This window comes from Nannobrachium achirus, assembly GCF_963921795.1.
Source record: "Nannobrachium achirus genome assembly, chromosome: 17".
Taxonomy (NCBI): Eukaryota; Metazoa; Chordata; class Actinopteri; order Myctophiformes; family Myctophidae; genus Nannobrachium; species Nannobrachium achirus.
In genome coordinates this window covers 32,961,841-32,976,877 of record NC_137824.1, presented here as the reverse complement: position 1 = coordinate 32,976,877, position 15,037 = coordinate 32,961,841, and the positions used below count along the sequence as shown (strand labels likewise).

General features: G+C 40.6%; 2 protein-coding genes across 3 annotated transcripts; both read left to right on the top strand.

Moving 5' to 3' along the window:
* The first annotated feature begins 4,101 nt into the window (after positions 1–4,101).
* Positions 4,102–9,786, top strand: atp5po (ATP synthase peripheral stalk subunit OSCP). The gene is made up of 7 exons (XM_080745924.1): positions 4,102–4,162; positions 5,030–5,074; positions 5,187–5,297; positions 7,063–7,192; positions 8,198–8,310; positions 9,081–9,167; positions 9,523–9,786. Exons 1-7 carry the CDS (start codon positions 4,136–4,138, stop codon positions 9,631–9,633), a joined length of 624 nt encoding a protein of 207 aa, XP_080602050.1. The 5' UTR covers positions 4,102–4,135; the 3' UTR covers positions 9,634–9,786.
* A 337-nt stretch (positions 9,787–10,123) lies between these two features.
* Positions 10,124–12,414, top strand: LOC308301814 (UPF0461 protein C5orf24 homolog). Of its 2 annotated transcripts, none has more exons than XM_080745923.1 (2): positions 10,124–10,330; positions 11,150–12,414. In XM_080745923.1, exon 2 carries the CDS (start codon positions 11,153–11,155, stop codon positions 11,849–11,851), a length of 699 nt encoding a protein of 232 aa, XP_080602049.1. In that variant the 5' UTR covers positions 10,124–10,330; positions 11,150–11,152; the 3' UTR covers positions 11,852–12,414. The 2 variants fall into 2 exon arrangements, with proteins under 2 accessions (XP_080602049.1, XP_080602048.1); XM_080745922.1 differs by having other exon boundaries at positions 10,168–10,225.
* Positions 12,415–15,037: the final 2,623 nt, after the last annotated feature.

The following is a 15,037-nucleotide window of genomic DNA, read 5'->3' as shown; positions in this document are numbered from 1 at the left end:
TCACCATTCAAGCTGACTTGAAATGGGACAGCCAGGTGGACTATATGCTGACCTCAGCCAATAGAAAGCTGTTTGTCCTATGTCGCCTCAAGAAATTTGGAGTTCAAGACACAGAATTGGTTTCGATCTACACAGGCTATGTGCGTCCAGTGCTGGAGTATGCAGTCCCAGTCTGGCACAGTTCCTTGACTGTCAAGTTGACAGTGTCAACCAGACTAAAAGACTGGAAAGAGTTCAGAAACGGGCTTGCAAAATCATACTCGGCCGGAGATACTCAGGATACACAGAGGCTCTCCGCACCCTCGCATTGTGCACCCTAGCAGAGAGGCGCACCCAACTGTGTCTGGACTTTGCAAGGAAGCTGTTTAAGTCAAACTTCAGAAACTGGTTACCCCCCCTCAGGAAGGAGATCTCTGGTCACCAAACAAGGAATGGAGATGACCTGGACACTCCAACATGCAAAACTGAGAGATACAAGAAATCACCAATCCCATACATGTGCAGACTCTTAAATGATAATGGATTCTAGATTTGTGTTTTTAGGTTATATGGACTTTTAGATAGGCAAATGCATTTTATGATTTTATGATTTTTATTGTAATCAGCAAAATAATTCAGTGTTTTTTAATGGCACCTGTCTTTTTTAAACATCTGTGATCATGCTGAAAGTTGAATAAACAAACATACTGTACCAGGAACTGGGGTCCATGGGGGGATCTTGAAATGAAAAAGGTTACTATGTTCTCTTTCTTTCTGTGAATAGGCCTGGCTGCTACCATAATAATGCATCCCTTTTCAGTTTTTATATGAGAATGAGCTAGAGAAAAATGCTTCCTCTTTTGAGGTAACAATATTGTGTTTGCTCACATTGTTCTGTCTTTGACCACAAAGGAACTCATGCAGGAAGCGATATAAGAACACATTTCCTCTTATTTATTTATTTTGATAGAGAGACCTTTATTGATCCCTAAGAGGATCTCCTGTATTTCTAAATAAAATTGTCATGGCAGCATTAGATCACTAATGAAACACAGGACAGAAAAAGCTGGCCTATGAGTATACTACTACTAATGATAGAAGATTATCTTAGGTAAGTGCAAGTATTTTTATTCTCCATTCTTTATTTTCTTCATTTATAAGAATGTCACCTCATTTTCCTCTGTGTTGTGACAATAACATGTGATTGATTGATTGATTGATTGATTGATTGATTGATTGGTTGATTATTAAATTTTTGTGATAAAGAAATACTATTGGCCCACTGATCCCAATAAAGAGTATACTGACCCAACATAAAAACAGTGACATCTTATAAATCATTCCTAAGTCTTTTTCATGAATCTTTCAGTTTATTCTCCTTTTTCACCCATTTTACTTTTGCATAGGCCTATCTGCTTTTATGCTATATTTTAATTGTTTTGCCTTTGACTCCTTCATCTAAACGGGGAACCTCTTGGGGTTATGTGATCCATTTGCCATCATCCAAAATAACCTCATCATCATTCTTAGTTCCATCTCTAAAGTCATGGAAAAAATAGTCTACGAACAGGTTGCAAGATATCTTGAAGAGAGTAAACTGATGTATGAGTTCCAATCTGGATTCAGAGGATCCCATTCCCCGACACATGCCTTCTCTATTTGTATGACCAAATCAAACATGAGGTTTATTTGGGCAATTATTGCGACATGGTCATGCTGGACCCCCAGAAGGCATTTAACACCGTAGATCACTCTATTCTGATTGAGAAATTAAAAGCTATCGGTCTTGACAGTGCAGCAGTGAGCTGGATGCAATCTTACCTGGCGGGGAGAGAACAGATGGTGGATGTGAACGGTACCCTGTCCCCCCTCCCAGTAAGCTGTGGTGTTCCTCAAGGAAGCATGGCATTGCGACTGCAACCTGTTCCTGTTCACGGATGACTCGGTTCTCCTTGTCTCGGACAGGGATAGCTTGCAGGCTGAAAAGACCCTTAGCTCTGAACTAAATTAAATCTGCATTGCACCTGTCTCAATGACAACAAGTTAGTGATCAATACACGTGGGCAAAACCGAATCCACCCTCTTTGGATCAAATCATAACCTCAGCAAGGTCGATAACTTCACAGTCAAAGTGGGTGACAATGTAATAACACGAAAAAACTGAATTACCTACTTGGGTTGCATCTATCCAGTGAAAAGATGACTACAAAGGTAATCAAAAAAATAAACCAACGAACCCATTTCATACAGAGGAGCACTCTGATGGTCAATAACAATACTCAGAAGACTCTCGGGTGCAATCATTCTGCCCCTCTATGACTATGGAGTTAACGTATGGTCGCAATGCCCCAAAGGCCCCAAAAAACAAGGCTCCAAACCAGGGATGGATTAACCCCCGCGAGGGCCCTGGGGACGGAATTTTTTAGGGCCTCCCATCCCCCACCGTAACCCCCGCTCACTGTAAGCCCCCCCCCCCTTGCGACGTGGGTCAAGAAATGTATAGGATTTACATGTAATAAGAAGGAGGGCCCACACATTGATTAACTTATACATTTAATTTTAGTAAATTGTCAATGACTGTGCGACCCAGTTCCCCCCAGGGTCCCTGAGAGCCCAGGGCCCCTGGCCCCGGACCAACCGGCCCCATATACAGCCCTGCTCCAAACAGCCCAAAACAAACCAATTAGGGTCCTGCTTAACCTTCCCCCTTAACCGTCCCGCCCCTCTTCGCACCCATTGGTTGCTGTGACAAAAGTCCTTTCTCTCCATCCACTACCATTGTAATTCAGTTGCTTCTTATTGTTATTGTGTGTATTCAATTCTTATTTTAAACTTGGTTTAACTAAAAAGGAGCCTCTCAGGTGCAGTATATGACTGGGCATGTTTCTATTTCTCCAAAGATGATGTTTTAGCTAATTCAACATAAAAAGGGCAGAACCAGGGTGGGACAAGGCAGAAAGAGCCTGCTGGTTGGTCAGTCAGGGACCAATCAGAAGGCTGACAAAGGTTCAATTACAACACCAGAGGGCCAGAGGCAGCACCGCACAAACCATGTTCAACCCAGAGTCGACTCCAATAAAGGGTCAAATTCGTTCTTTTGCTATAGCCTATACTAAAATGTGCAACGCCCTACCGAAGGCCTTAAAGGAGTGTAAATCATGGTGTAAATCCCTAACTTCTATAGACTACCTTTTATTTTTGATTGTTGTTTTTGTTTACAACTGTTTCTTCTGATGATATCTACTGCATAGTAGCCTACTATGTGTTTTATCTGTCTGTCATTCAATGTTATATGAGTTAAAGAGAAGTATCTCCCTGGAAATAAGCTGCAAGGCTTACCTGAGTTTCATTTTAGTTGACCTTGTACCAGTGAACTGTACTGTCATGAAACTGTACCTTTCCCTATGCAATCTTCTAATAAATACTTCAATCAATCAATCGATCAATCATTATCCAAAAATATATGGCTTCTAACGCCCTCTAGTGGCTATGTAAGTCTGCAAAAAATAACTGCAACATCTTGTGCCCTTAACAGTTTGTGCCCTTTTAAAACCTTGACCAAAACGTTGTCCAAAACAAAAGCTAAACATCAAATATGCATTCATTGCATTGTAGAATTAAGTCTGCATTTTTTTTGTTAGGCTACTCCCTAGGCCTAGTCCCTTCCTTCCACCTTGTCATCGGTGAGAAGTGAAAACATTGTGATAGTGCTATTCTTTCAACCATATGGAGCAACAATGAGTAGGCTAGGTGCCTGTTTAAAACGTACAAATGAGCAGTACAATGTTGAGGTATTTGTACTTTACTTGAGTAGGCTATTTCCAATTTCTAATACTTTTATACTTCTACTCCACTACATCTCGGATCCAAATATTCTACTTTTATTCCACTACAATTATTTGAAAGGTTTGTTTACTTTGTAGATTGTATTATTATTACAAAATAAACATTAATATATACAGTATTTCTACATCGCAGTATTGATACTTTTAAAGTGTTTGTACTTTTTTTTCCCACCACTGGTGTATAACAGTGACATAATTATGTCTGGTCTACACACACACACAACTACATTCCCCATAACAGTACATGCTATATCCTGTTCAACCGCACATGCGCATTGATTTCGACCCCGGACAGACAGCTGTAGGAGAAAATGGCAGCACACATGCTAGGACAGCAGGTAAGACGTTCAATGATTTTTGTCAATTATCAGTGTAAAATGTTCCCTACTTATTAATGACAACGGCAAACATAGCTTTTTATTGTAGAGCTCATTTTGTATATGGGGGATACGACGCTAAGTATTGTTAAGATGTCTACGGGGCCTTGCGCTTGAATGACAGCTAATGTGCTAGCTAACCAGCTAGCTGCTGTACCATAACGTTGCACTTGCAGACTGTGCATGATTCTGCTCAAGTTCTAGGTCGGTGGTTCTCAAACTTTTTCATGTCAAGGACTCCCCTTTTGACATGCATTAGTCTACGGACCCCCATTTAATGGCATTTCTATTTCCGAGAATCCAATTTATTATGTAAAATCAATGTTAATTAAACTCTTGAGATTGTACAAATGGATTTGTACACTCTGAGTTACATACCCATAAGGGTCCATTATGGTTCCATTTGTACACTGAGTTACAGATCGATGAGGGTTCATTTGGTTTCTAACTATCATTTCTCGGGATCCCCTGGAACTCCCTCAAGGACAACTGGGGGTCCCCGGACCCCACTTTGAGAACTACATTTTGAGGGCTTGGAGCGCAAAGGGCCTAAGTGACATGTTAATTATTTTTTTTACAGGACAGCTTTTCATTGAAATAATGTAATTAAAAACATTAAAGTATATTTTAAAATACATTCATTGAAGCCTAATCTGTATTAGTATAGATTGTTTAAACTTATCGTTTTTAATTAAATAATTACAATCAATAGAAAGCTGTGCTTTACAAAAAAAAATTACATGTCACTTACGCCCTTTGCGTTTCAAGCCCTCACAATGTTCTAGGTCATATTTAAGCACTAGAATCACACATTATGTTGTCTTCCAGATCCGTCAGTTCAGCTCGTCTGCGCTCAGACATGGGCTAGTAAAAGTAAGTAATGTAGTCTATAGAATCAGAAGAATCTCGTTTTGACAGTGCAAATGGATAGGATAACTCTTCTTAGTTTTTCCATGCATGACATTATCATTTTCTCTCCCTTTAGGCTCCTATCACGGTTTATGGAGTCGAGGGCCGCTATGCCACTGCTCTGTTCTCTGCTGCCAGCAAGCAGAACAAGCTGGAGCAGGTGGAACAAGAATTGATCACAGTTTCTGTAAGTCAGGACATGGGACATGCTGTTCTCAGAGCACCTTAAATTATATGCCTAGAACAATGTTCAATTTCTGCTCAGGGGCATGCATGCAAACCACAATCGTTTAAATTACTAAAGCGATAGAAAGAAGTAAATGAAATAATTTTACCATTGTTGTAAAAAACCAAAGTGGTCCTTTAACACATGGGATGCTCAGGTTTCTAACATTTCTAGCTGTTGCTGCTGCCGCCGTTCACTCACGCTTTATTTTGAAGAGCCTCGGAAGCTTTGTGCGTGTGCACGTGAGTGTCCGCTGACGATTGAGGAAGAAAATCAATTTGTTTACAAACGCTCGCGAAACTAAAATCCAAACCGCGGCCGACCATCGCGGTAAAGTGTCGCCGTGAAAACAATCAGATCTCTTCTTCCCTGGCGTTCTTTTCACCTCATAAAGCCCTTTTTATGTTTCAGGCTAGAATGGAAATCAATGCAGCCTAGAGCATCCATTTTCTCTCTCTCTCTCTCTGAGCTACGGGATGGCGTATGGACTAGGGTCATTCACAGGTCACAGCATGCACGTAGAGCTGTACCAGTTAACCCCTTGTTGTCTCGTTCATGAACGAGACAACTCCTTTTGGCAGGGTGACCCCTAGTGGCCTTAACTCGTTACTGAACGAGTTTGGCACCCAAGTTGTTAAAGGACCACTTTGTTTTTTTTTACAACAAGGGTTCATATTTTAGATGGTCATTAGATAAAATAAAAGATGAGTGTTAAAATGTTTTCATTTACTTCTTTCTATCGTTTTAGTGATTTTGACGATTTAGATTTGCATGCATGCCCCAGGTTGGGGGCATGCTTGCAAGTGGATAAATATGTATTTTTAGACACAATAAGCCCATTCCCAAGATGCACTGCATTCTTTCATGGGCAGATGTGACTTATGGGTGCTGGTGTAAATAGGAACAAAGAAATTGCTGGCTTATTGTGTCTAAAAAGACATATTTAGCCACTTGTACGCATGCCCCCACCCACTGAAATCAAAATACTAAAATCGCTAAAACAATAGAAAGCAGTAAATGAAAACATTTTAACACTCATCTTTTATTTTCTCTAATTACAATCTAAAATATGAACCCTTGTTTAAAAAAAAAACAAAGTTGTCCTTTAAGAGAAATAACCGTGGCGATATCTTAAAAAATAATAATACTGGCAGTGTTAAATAAAGCCATCTTATCTGGAATTATTGCACCAACGAAGCCTTGCATTCTCATGTGTGTTGCTGAAACATCTCATGGTCGTTTTAATGATCATGGTTATTCTGCACATGCATGTGTCGCGCCTTCTGTCTCATCACGTTTTGAAATGTAAACTTGAGATTGGAGATTTTTTCTGACATGACGGCTGTCGCAGGGAGATACAGATTTGAAAACGTTCAATTAACATCTCAACGTCTTGGACAGCTCCTTCATTTGGATGCAATGCTGGCAGAAATATGGTATTACCTCATTAGCAAAATTGGATGTTTTTCCAACTTAAGTCAGCCGTATATCCAGATGAGATCTGTTTTCGGAGTTGAATCTTATTCTTTCAGTTGCAAGACAAATGGACTGACAGGGATCATTTCTGTTTGTTACCCGGTCTGGATGTGGTGTGGAAATTACCAGATCCTATAGGCGGGCTTGACCGTTAAGAAAGGGCATCTTTTGAGTAAATGTCATTCTTTTGCGTTACTTGATACTATTCAGATTCCGTCTGACATTGATTCCACTTGACTTGTTCCCTCAGACCATCATCAAGGACCCCACGGTTTCCAGCATTGTCTTTAACCCCCATGTGAAACGTAACGTCAAACAGCAAGCGTTCCAGGAGCTTCTTACCAAGGCTAAGGCCTCCCCCATCACCTTCAACCTCATCAGTAAGTTCAATTAGTTGTTGTTTGTAGCCTACAGTAGATGATGCAGTATTTTTGGGCTTAGCAAACTGAGGTACTTGAACTGCAACATTATGTTGTTAACGCTTCTTGTGTCCCTGCCTTTTATCAATAGATATTCAACCAGATATATAGGCACATTCATATCTAGAACTTAACCACTTATGCCCTATTTAATACTTAGTTATATGATGGTGTTGTGCAGTGAAAATACCCATCTACAGCTTGTAGATAGGCTATTTAAGAAACTAAACCTTTCAACTATGACATTCCCAAAAAGGGGACGGAAGGTTGCAAGTGGTTAATCCAGGTAACTAGGAAATTGTTGAATGACTAAACATTTCAGCACAATTAGTAAAGAACATTATTCAGATTTTGCACACGTTAATTGAAATCTCCACCACCTGTTAGGGTGGGGAATGGGGATCATAATTATTTTATTATATTCATGCCATTATTGATACTGCTTAATGGTCCAAGTGTTTGATACCACTATCGATGGTTTTCTATCATTTGGTGTAAAGATAAGAAAACTGTTATTAACTGAACTGTACTGCATTTAATTTCTTGTGGTCAAAAGTTAAACAAATGTTGGCGGCTTATAAAATACGACTTATTACCCCTTTTCAGTTTACATGTTTACATTGGGTAATTTGTGTTATTTAAAATAATAAATGCACTGCTCTGCACCTTTTCCAAAAAATAAAAAATAAAATACAACTTATTACTAGGTCCTCAAATTATTCTTTAATCGGAGAGAAAGTAAGTGAAGTGACACATTTTAGTTTGCTAAAATGAATGAGAAAATAAAGTTTTGTTGTTTCCTCCCTTTTCTATTGAAAGGGAAGAGCTACAAGTAAAGCCTTCAGAATCTATAATGCATTCATACTAGTCAAAAGCCTCAAGAGTGTATCAGGAATGCAATACCGACAACATGCAAGAACATTTTTCGAATTGATGTAAGACACTTTTTTTGTTGTTGTCCTGCAGAGGTTTTGTCTGATAACGGTAGACTGCCAATCACTGGGGATGTGATTACCGCCTTTGGGAAGATGATGAGTGCTCACCGCGGAGAGGTCCTCTGCACTGTCACCACCGCTCATGTAAGAACCACTCGGCATGCTTGTGCACACTCAGACACTCATTTTATGCTGTTCTACAACTGATATACAGTATATCGTTGCTGTCGGGCATAAATCTTTTTTTCCCTTCATGAATTAATGTCTTCTTTGGACAGTGTTCACACAGAAGTTGTGGAAATGGTCAATCTACAACGTCACAATGCATCGCATTTTTAAGATTTTTGATAGTCGGTCTGTGTTTTAAATATTCAATCAATGAAAAGCATTAACAAGAGCTTGTGACTAAATTACTATATTGGATCCATTGGAGCACATTTTTTATTTATTTATTTTCTTCCTGTGCCCCACTGCCCCTGACACACAAAGTAGTTTGGAAGAAATATGTCACAACTTTTAACAGTTTGGCACATAAAAGATTTCTGGCCAACACAGTGAGCACTGATATTTCTTTTATTTTTTAGCATGTAAGCTGCTTTAACCCTGGTGTTTATGTTGATTACATGTAATATTCACAAAGTTATAAAGCACTTGGATCTACATTCCATGCATGAAAGGTCCAAATAAAACATTGTATACAGGTGTCTGGCTGTCTGCACTGTCTCTCACACATACACATGCGCAGTCGCGCACGCACACACACACACACACACACACACACCTGCCGTGATGTTTAAAACAACATTTGCACATGAAGAACACATTCAGTGTTCCTGTTGTACATCTGTCGTTGCAACATTACGCACCAGAAACTTGGATTTTAGTGAAACATTTGTATTTTGCTTCCATTTCAGCCTTTGGATGAAGCCAACCTTGCTGACCTGAAAGTTGCCCTCAAGGGTTTCCTTAAGAAGGGTGAAACTGCCCTGTTGGAAACAAAGGTAAACATTTTGTCCAGGTGGCTCCTTTAGGGAGTGTGACTCCGTGTTGGTGTTATAATAGAAATTGATGAAGTTGATATTACTTCAATGAATTGTATTTTGGTGTTATTTTTTATGCTATGTTGATGAAATGGATACATAGGACCACAATGGAAAACAAGCCCCCAGGATTTTTTGTGTTTTCCTTTTAGCCCAAATGTTTGACTGTACCTTGTACTGTCTGCATTTCTGTCTAAATATTCAATATTCATATTCTCAATGCTACAAAGCATTTTTTTTAATACATTATATGTATGAAAGGTGCTGTAGATGTACTATAATTGTTATTCTTATTATGTATCTCTCCTCCTTGCAGTCTGACCCCTCTATTCTTGGTGGTATGATCGTCAGTATTGGAGACAGTTATGTGGACATGTCCACCAAAACGAAGATTACAAAACTGACCAAGCTCATCAGGGAAACCTAAGTCCTGTGGACTGAACCGTGGACCTCATGGAAAGCAAACATGGGCGGAAATGCTTATAAATTGTACATTGCTACCTGTTCCAACACTGCTATTTCTGCAAAGCCAGTGTCTATTGTCAATTTGATCTTAATGTAATAAAAACTTCCAACAGTGGTACTCAGTTTTTTTGTCACTTACAGCAATTTCATTGACATTATTATTTTATGTAAATTTACAATTTAGGCATTATGATCCTATATGCTTTTATCTAGAGTGACTAAGTTAAATATCTTCGGAGCCTAATGGTTTATATGTGACCTTTTTGATTTTTGACCTTCACATTGATTTATTGCTATCATGAGAAAATGTGTAATTTAAGTAACACGTGGATTGAAGGATTTATTTCTAAAGAGAGCAGAATAGTTGTAGCGCTTCTTCAACGCCATGGGGCGCATGCGCGATCTGTACATCTATTTTATTACTTTTTTTTTTAACCTCAGACAAAATGGCTGCCTCTATCATCTCAACCTCTGCTCAAAAGAAATAAAAAAGCATGAAATAACCATCGCAAGTCGCAATCCTGATGCAAGACGGTATTCATGGACACTGGGGCGTAGGTTTGCATGCATCCTTTTACAGATGTTACGGCTGTCAAACGCCAAAAATGTATCCGATCGGAATTTAACCCTTTCGATTCCATGTTACGCCTACAAATGAGGTACGATGATTTGCATTGTTAACATATTTGAACATTGTATGTAGAACAGCCGAGAATAGACCTATATGCACATTTCTAAAAGTAATATTTGTGTACAGGTAACATACGCGTCTCTTTGCATCCTTTTGTCTGCATGGCAATGCATTTTGTCTCTTCAGTTGCAAAGCGGAGATGCTCAGCTTTACCAAATCAAAAGTAGACGATCATTAGGAAAATGAAGGTTTTATTCTGTTCGCCTCCGTTTAAGTATAGCTAGCGACATTAATGTTCACTTCACTATATTGCCTAGGGTGACCATATTTCCAGCCACTCAAACCGGGACGCAAAACACTGTTGCCTAAAACTGGGACCCTAAAAGCAATGCGCACGTTACCGCGCACGCGCGTGCCCATTCTCTAACGTTCGTGCACGCGCACACATGCACCTCAGGGTTGCAAACAAGCAGTGAGTGATTGACAAACAGGCTCAGTGTTGAATTCAGACACGCAATGAATTTGTTCCTTTTTTCTGATTGGTTAGGTGAGCATGTTTTCATGAAAAGAACATGATAAATGTCTATACAACCACTGAAAACAGCTACTATTATTTTAATTCTGGCGAAAACCGGGACAATTTTGCAGTGAATGTTGAAAACCGGGACATATTAGTGTTTTAGAGATATTTGTCGGGACACTGGCACACGCAGCTTGAAAACGGGACTGTCCCGGCCGGGTAAAACGGGACGTCTGGTCACCCTAATATTGCCCCCCCATCCCCACACACCCCGCCCCACAACTAACTATTTACGCTTGTATTTGTCTTTATCTTTTGTACCACCAGAAAATGATGCACCAAGTGACCAGTGGAGGTAATGACTATTGCCTGAGCGGGCTGTCAGAAGATTGTCAGCACTCTGCCAGTCACTTTGACTTGTGTACCACACAGGCCAACAAATTCTACCCCTCATCAAACCCTGCTTTGCAGCTGTCCCTTTCAAACTTGCACCCTTTGCCACAGGGCTTACACAAACCCGTGGCATGTCAAATGCAAGACACCCCGAATGATTTCCAGCCCCAAACAGCGAGAAATAGAAGCACAGAGGCCCCAGGGCCTGATGGCCCCAAGAAGAAGAAGACAACAGGTATTGTGAAATCAGGCAGACGGGGGAGACCAGCAGGGACCACAAAGTTAGCCGGGTACCGTACGAGTACCGGACGTCCATTGGGGACCACGAAGGCTGCAGGGTTCAAAACTAGTCCAGGAAGGCCCCTTGGCACCACAAGGGCAGCAGGGTATAAGGTCAGTCCCGGGAGGCCCCCTGGCAGCATAAAGAGCCTTGCTCGGCTTAAGAAGCTGCAGTATGGCAGCTGCGAGGTTGCCAAGAAACTGGACTTCAGCAATTCAACTATACTGAATTGCAGTGGCTCCAAGAAACTAGACTACACTAGCTGTGATGTTACACCACCCTTCCCTTACAACATGATGCAGAAAAGAGACCTGCTATGTGAGCCCAGCAACAAAGTAGAAGGCAACAATGAGTAGCTTTGCAGCTCGCTCGCTCTCCACTGCTTTAAACACATCTGTCCAGAGGTTGTTCAGTGGAACACTTCTCTGAAGGCGTGAGAGGAAAGAACTTTTTATGACTCAAGTAGTCTGTGAATGACTTAACCGTTGTACAGTGTGGACATTCTCCTTGTCTTATCGTTTTACAATAATCACTCCTCTGAAGTATGTTATCCTGTTTGACAGAGATGCATGCATAATAGCCTATAGGCATACAATCAGACCAGTATAGGGATTAGTATGTATTATTCATCGTAGTTTGTTGTCCAATACTCGCTGGAGAAAGGATGTTTTTCTTAATATTTTAGTTTTTGGATTTGAGTCATTATATTCTTTGTTATTGTGCTTTAATACTACACTATATGTCATTGTCTTGTTCTCATATTTTCTACTTTCATAAAGAAAACAAACAAACAAACAAAAAAATTATAACATTTTAGTAGGAACATTTGCGAAACTATTCAGCTCTTCACTCAAAGTATGTGGAGTTCTTGTCATATTTGTGTTGTCTAGTGTGATATGTTTCCCTTTTCTTTCTACAATACAGTATCATAAAGGAATGGGGTCTCTAGGCCTACCAGTTTTAGTCACTTGAATTTAAAAACTCAACACATTGGGTATCCATTTGAATTCTACACATTGTGAATATGGTTTTGGACTATGTATGTGGCCTCTTTGTTCCATCCAGTTATCACTTGATAAGCAATGCAGTTTAAAATGTATGTTGTTATGCTGTTCATATAAAGTAATAACAAACCAACACAAAAAATGCTTCGTGGGCTATGTATTAAAAGCTAATGTGATGTATGTCAAACCAAAATAAAGCAAAGAAATTGTGTTTACTTACTATACTAGAAGTACATAGTCATTACTGAAGCATGTAATTCCTGTTGTGGAATTATGTACTAGTAGGACTAGTCATTACTGAGAAGCATGCAATTCTTGAAATAGACACAAGAGGTCTCATGTCCCCAGACAATATAGGAGGCTAATACCTTTATTGTCTTTTTTTTTTCTTTTTTTCTTAATCATAGAAATTATGTATTGTGTGAGTGTCGGCTACTTTATGCTGTTACATAACATAATTGGTTTGGTATCGCGTTTTGAAATAGTAGAGGTATAGGTCTACGTATAGGCCTAAGTGTACGGCGAACTGAACACACCAAGCAAATGATCCTTTGTGTGTAGTGGGGAGGTTAAGTATCTGTTTATGGGTACTCCGTCATGCAGTCTCATGCGGTCGGCCTGCCAGAAAGATTGGGAAACATCGGTAACCAGTGCCACCGTATTCAAAATGTACCCGAACAGTTCAGTTCTGTTGCTCACAGAGAGGTGAGTATTCGATGGGATCAATGCCCCATGGACGGGCTTTGTGTAGTGATCCACCGGCCGGGGACTGGCCCTCTGCAGGAGGCAGCGTGTCTTATTGTATGTCGTGGCTTAACAGTCAGTGGTGGAAAAAAGTACTCACATATTTTACTCGAGTAAAAGTATCAATAGGCCTACTGCAGTGCACTCTGTTGTTACTTACAAGTATAGGCCTATAAGTCCAGAATTCAAAATGTAGGCCTACTTGGGTAAAACTAAAAGTATGAAAGTGTTGGCATCAACAAATGTTTGAAAATAGCAGATCTACAAGCTCACAGCGCGACCTGCTGTTTTCAAATAGCCTACGTATAATAGGGCTAAATTGGTAAATGTATGATTTATAACATTATCATGATTCATGTAATATCTGCAAAGTACCTAGTAACTAACGTATATACGTTTCAAATAACTGTAGTAAATACAATAGTTGGATTAGTGGAGTGGAGTAGAAGAAAAAGAAACATTGGAAATAATCCAGTACAAGTACCTAAAGAGTGTACTTAAGTAAATGTACTTAGTTACTTTAGGCCTACACCACTGACAGTATGCGCCCTATGCGCTATGTGCGCTTTGGGGAATAAATCAGTTTTCATAGTCATAATGCCCATAATGTATACAACCATAGAACCCAGCAGGAGAAAATAATAGACCCGGGGGTCATTATTTGAAAGTGAAATAATTCGTAACACTGACATTCATTTTCCCCCCCTTTTCCTGTAGAGAGCACCTAGCGGCCTAGATTTCCTCATGTCAAGAATCTTCTCCAGACAGAGAGAGAGGCACAACATGGCGCACGAAGTTTCATTACACAGTAACACACAGGCCGTGTTTCCCCCCTACGTGCCCAGGCCTCATGTAGCCCCACGCACTCCGCCGCGCGAAGGTGTCGCTCGCCGAAAGAAAAGAACAAAGCCTCAAAACTTAACGTGTCGCGGACGCGCTGTTGAGGAGGTTAATCTGTTCTTTTTTTTCTCCGGCAAGCGACACAATGAAACAAACACCCGAATCCGCGGCCTTTAATTATTCGCTGACTGACTGACTGACATGGCAGCGCGAATGGTTTACACACCAACCAACAGAGCGACTGTTGTGCGCTTATGGTTTATTCCATGGGTTTAAACACGTAAAATAAACATTATCTAAATAAAATCGGCGTGCGCGTGTGCGTGTGGGACTGTGTCAGTCTAACTGTGTGCGTGTGTTCAGTGTGTGTGTGCGGTGCCACGGCCCTGTGCACAGTCAGACGGGGGGTTGGGTATCTGAGCCGATTGGTCGCCGCTCCGCTCACCAACACACAGCACAGTGAGCCTGGGCTTGTTTTAACACAACCAGGGGCACTTCTTCGACAGCATGTAGCAAAAATACATAAGCTTATATTATTGTGATCGTTGCGGGACCAACCATGGCACGCTGACATTCCGCTGCAGTTGAGTGTTACAGCGTCAATGGAGAGGTTATTTCATTGAGATTATTTTTGGTTCTTTTAGGGTCTGATGAGGAGGAGATGAGGTGGAGAGAATGAGAGCTCTCTCCCCCCCTGCCTTTGGCCTGCTAGTGCTGCTGCAGCTGGGATTGAGCAGATCTGCTTTCACAAATCGAGAAAAACACTCGCTTTATGCCCGTTTCTGAAACATCCGCTGTTGGTTTCACGGCGGCCGACCTCCAAATGGTAAGTTTGTCGGGTCTGATCCCACGTGTTTGTAGTTTTTTAACTTACTTCGTCCAGTCCCCCTTTTGTAAGGTAAGCTTCCTATGTTATTTGTGTGGGGTTGCGTGTGCGTGTGGCTGACTGTGTGT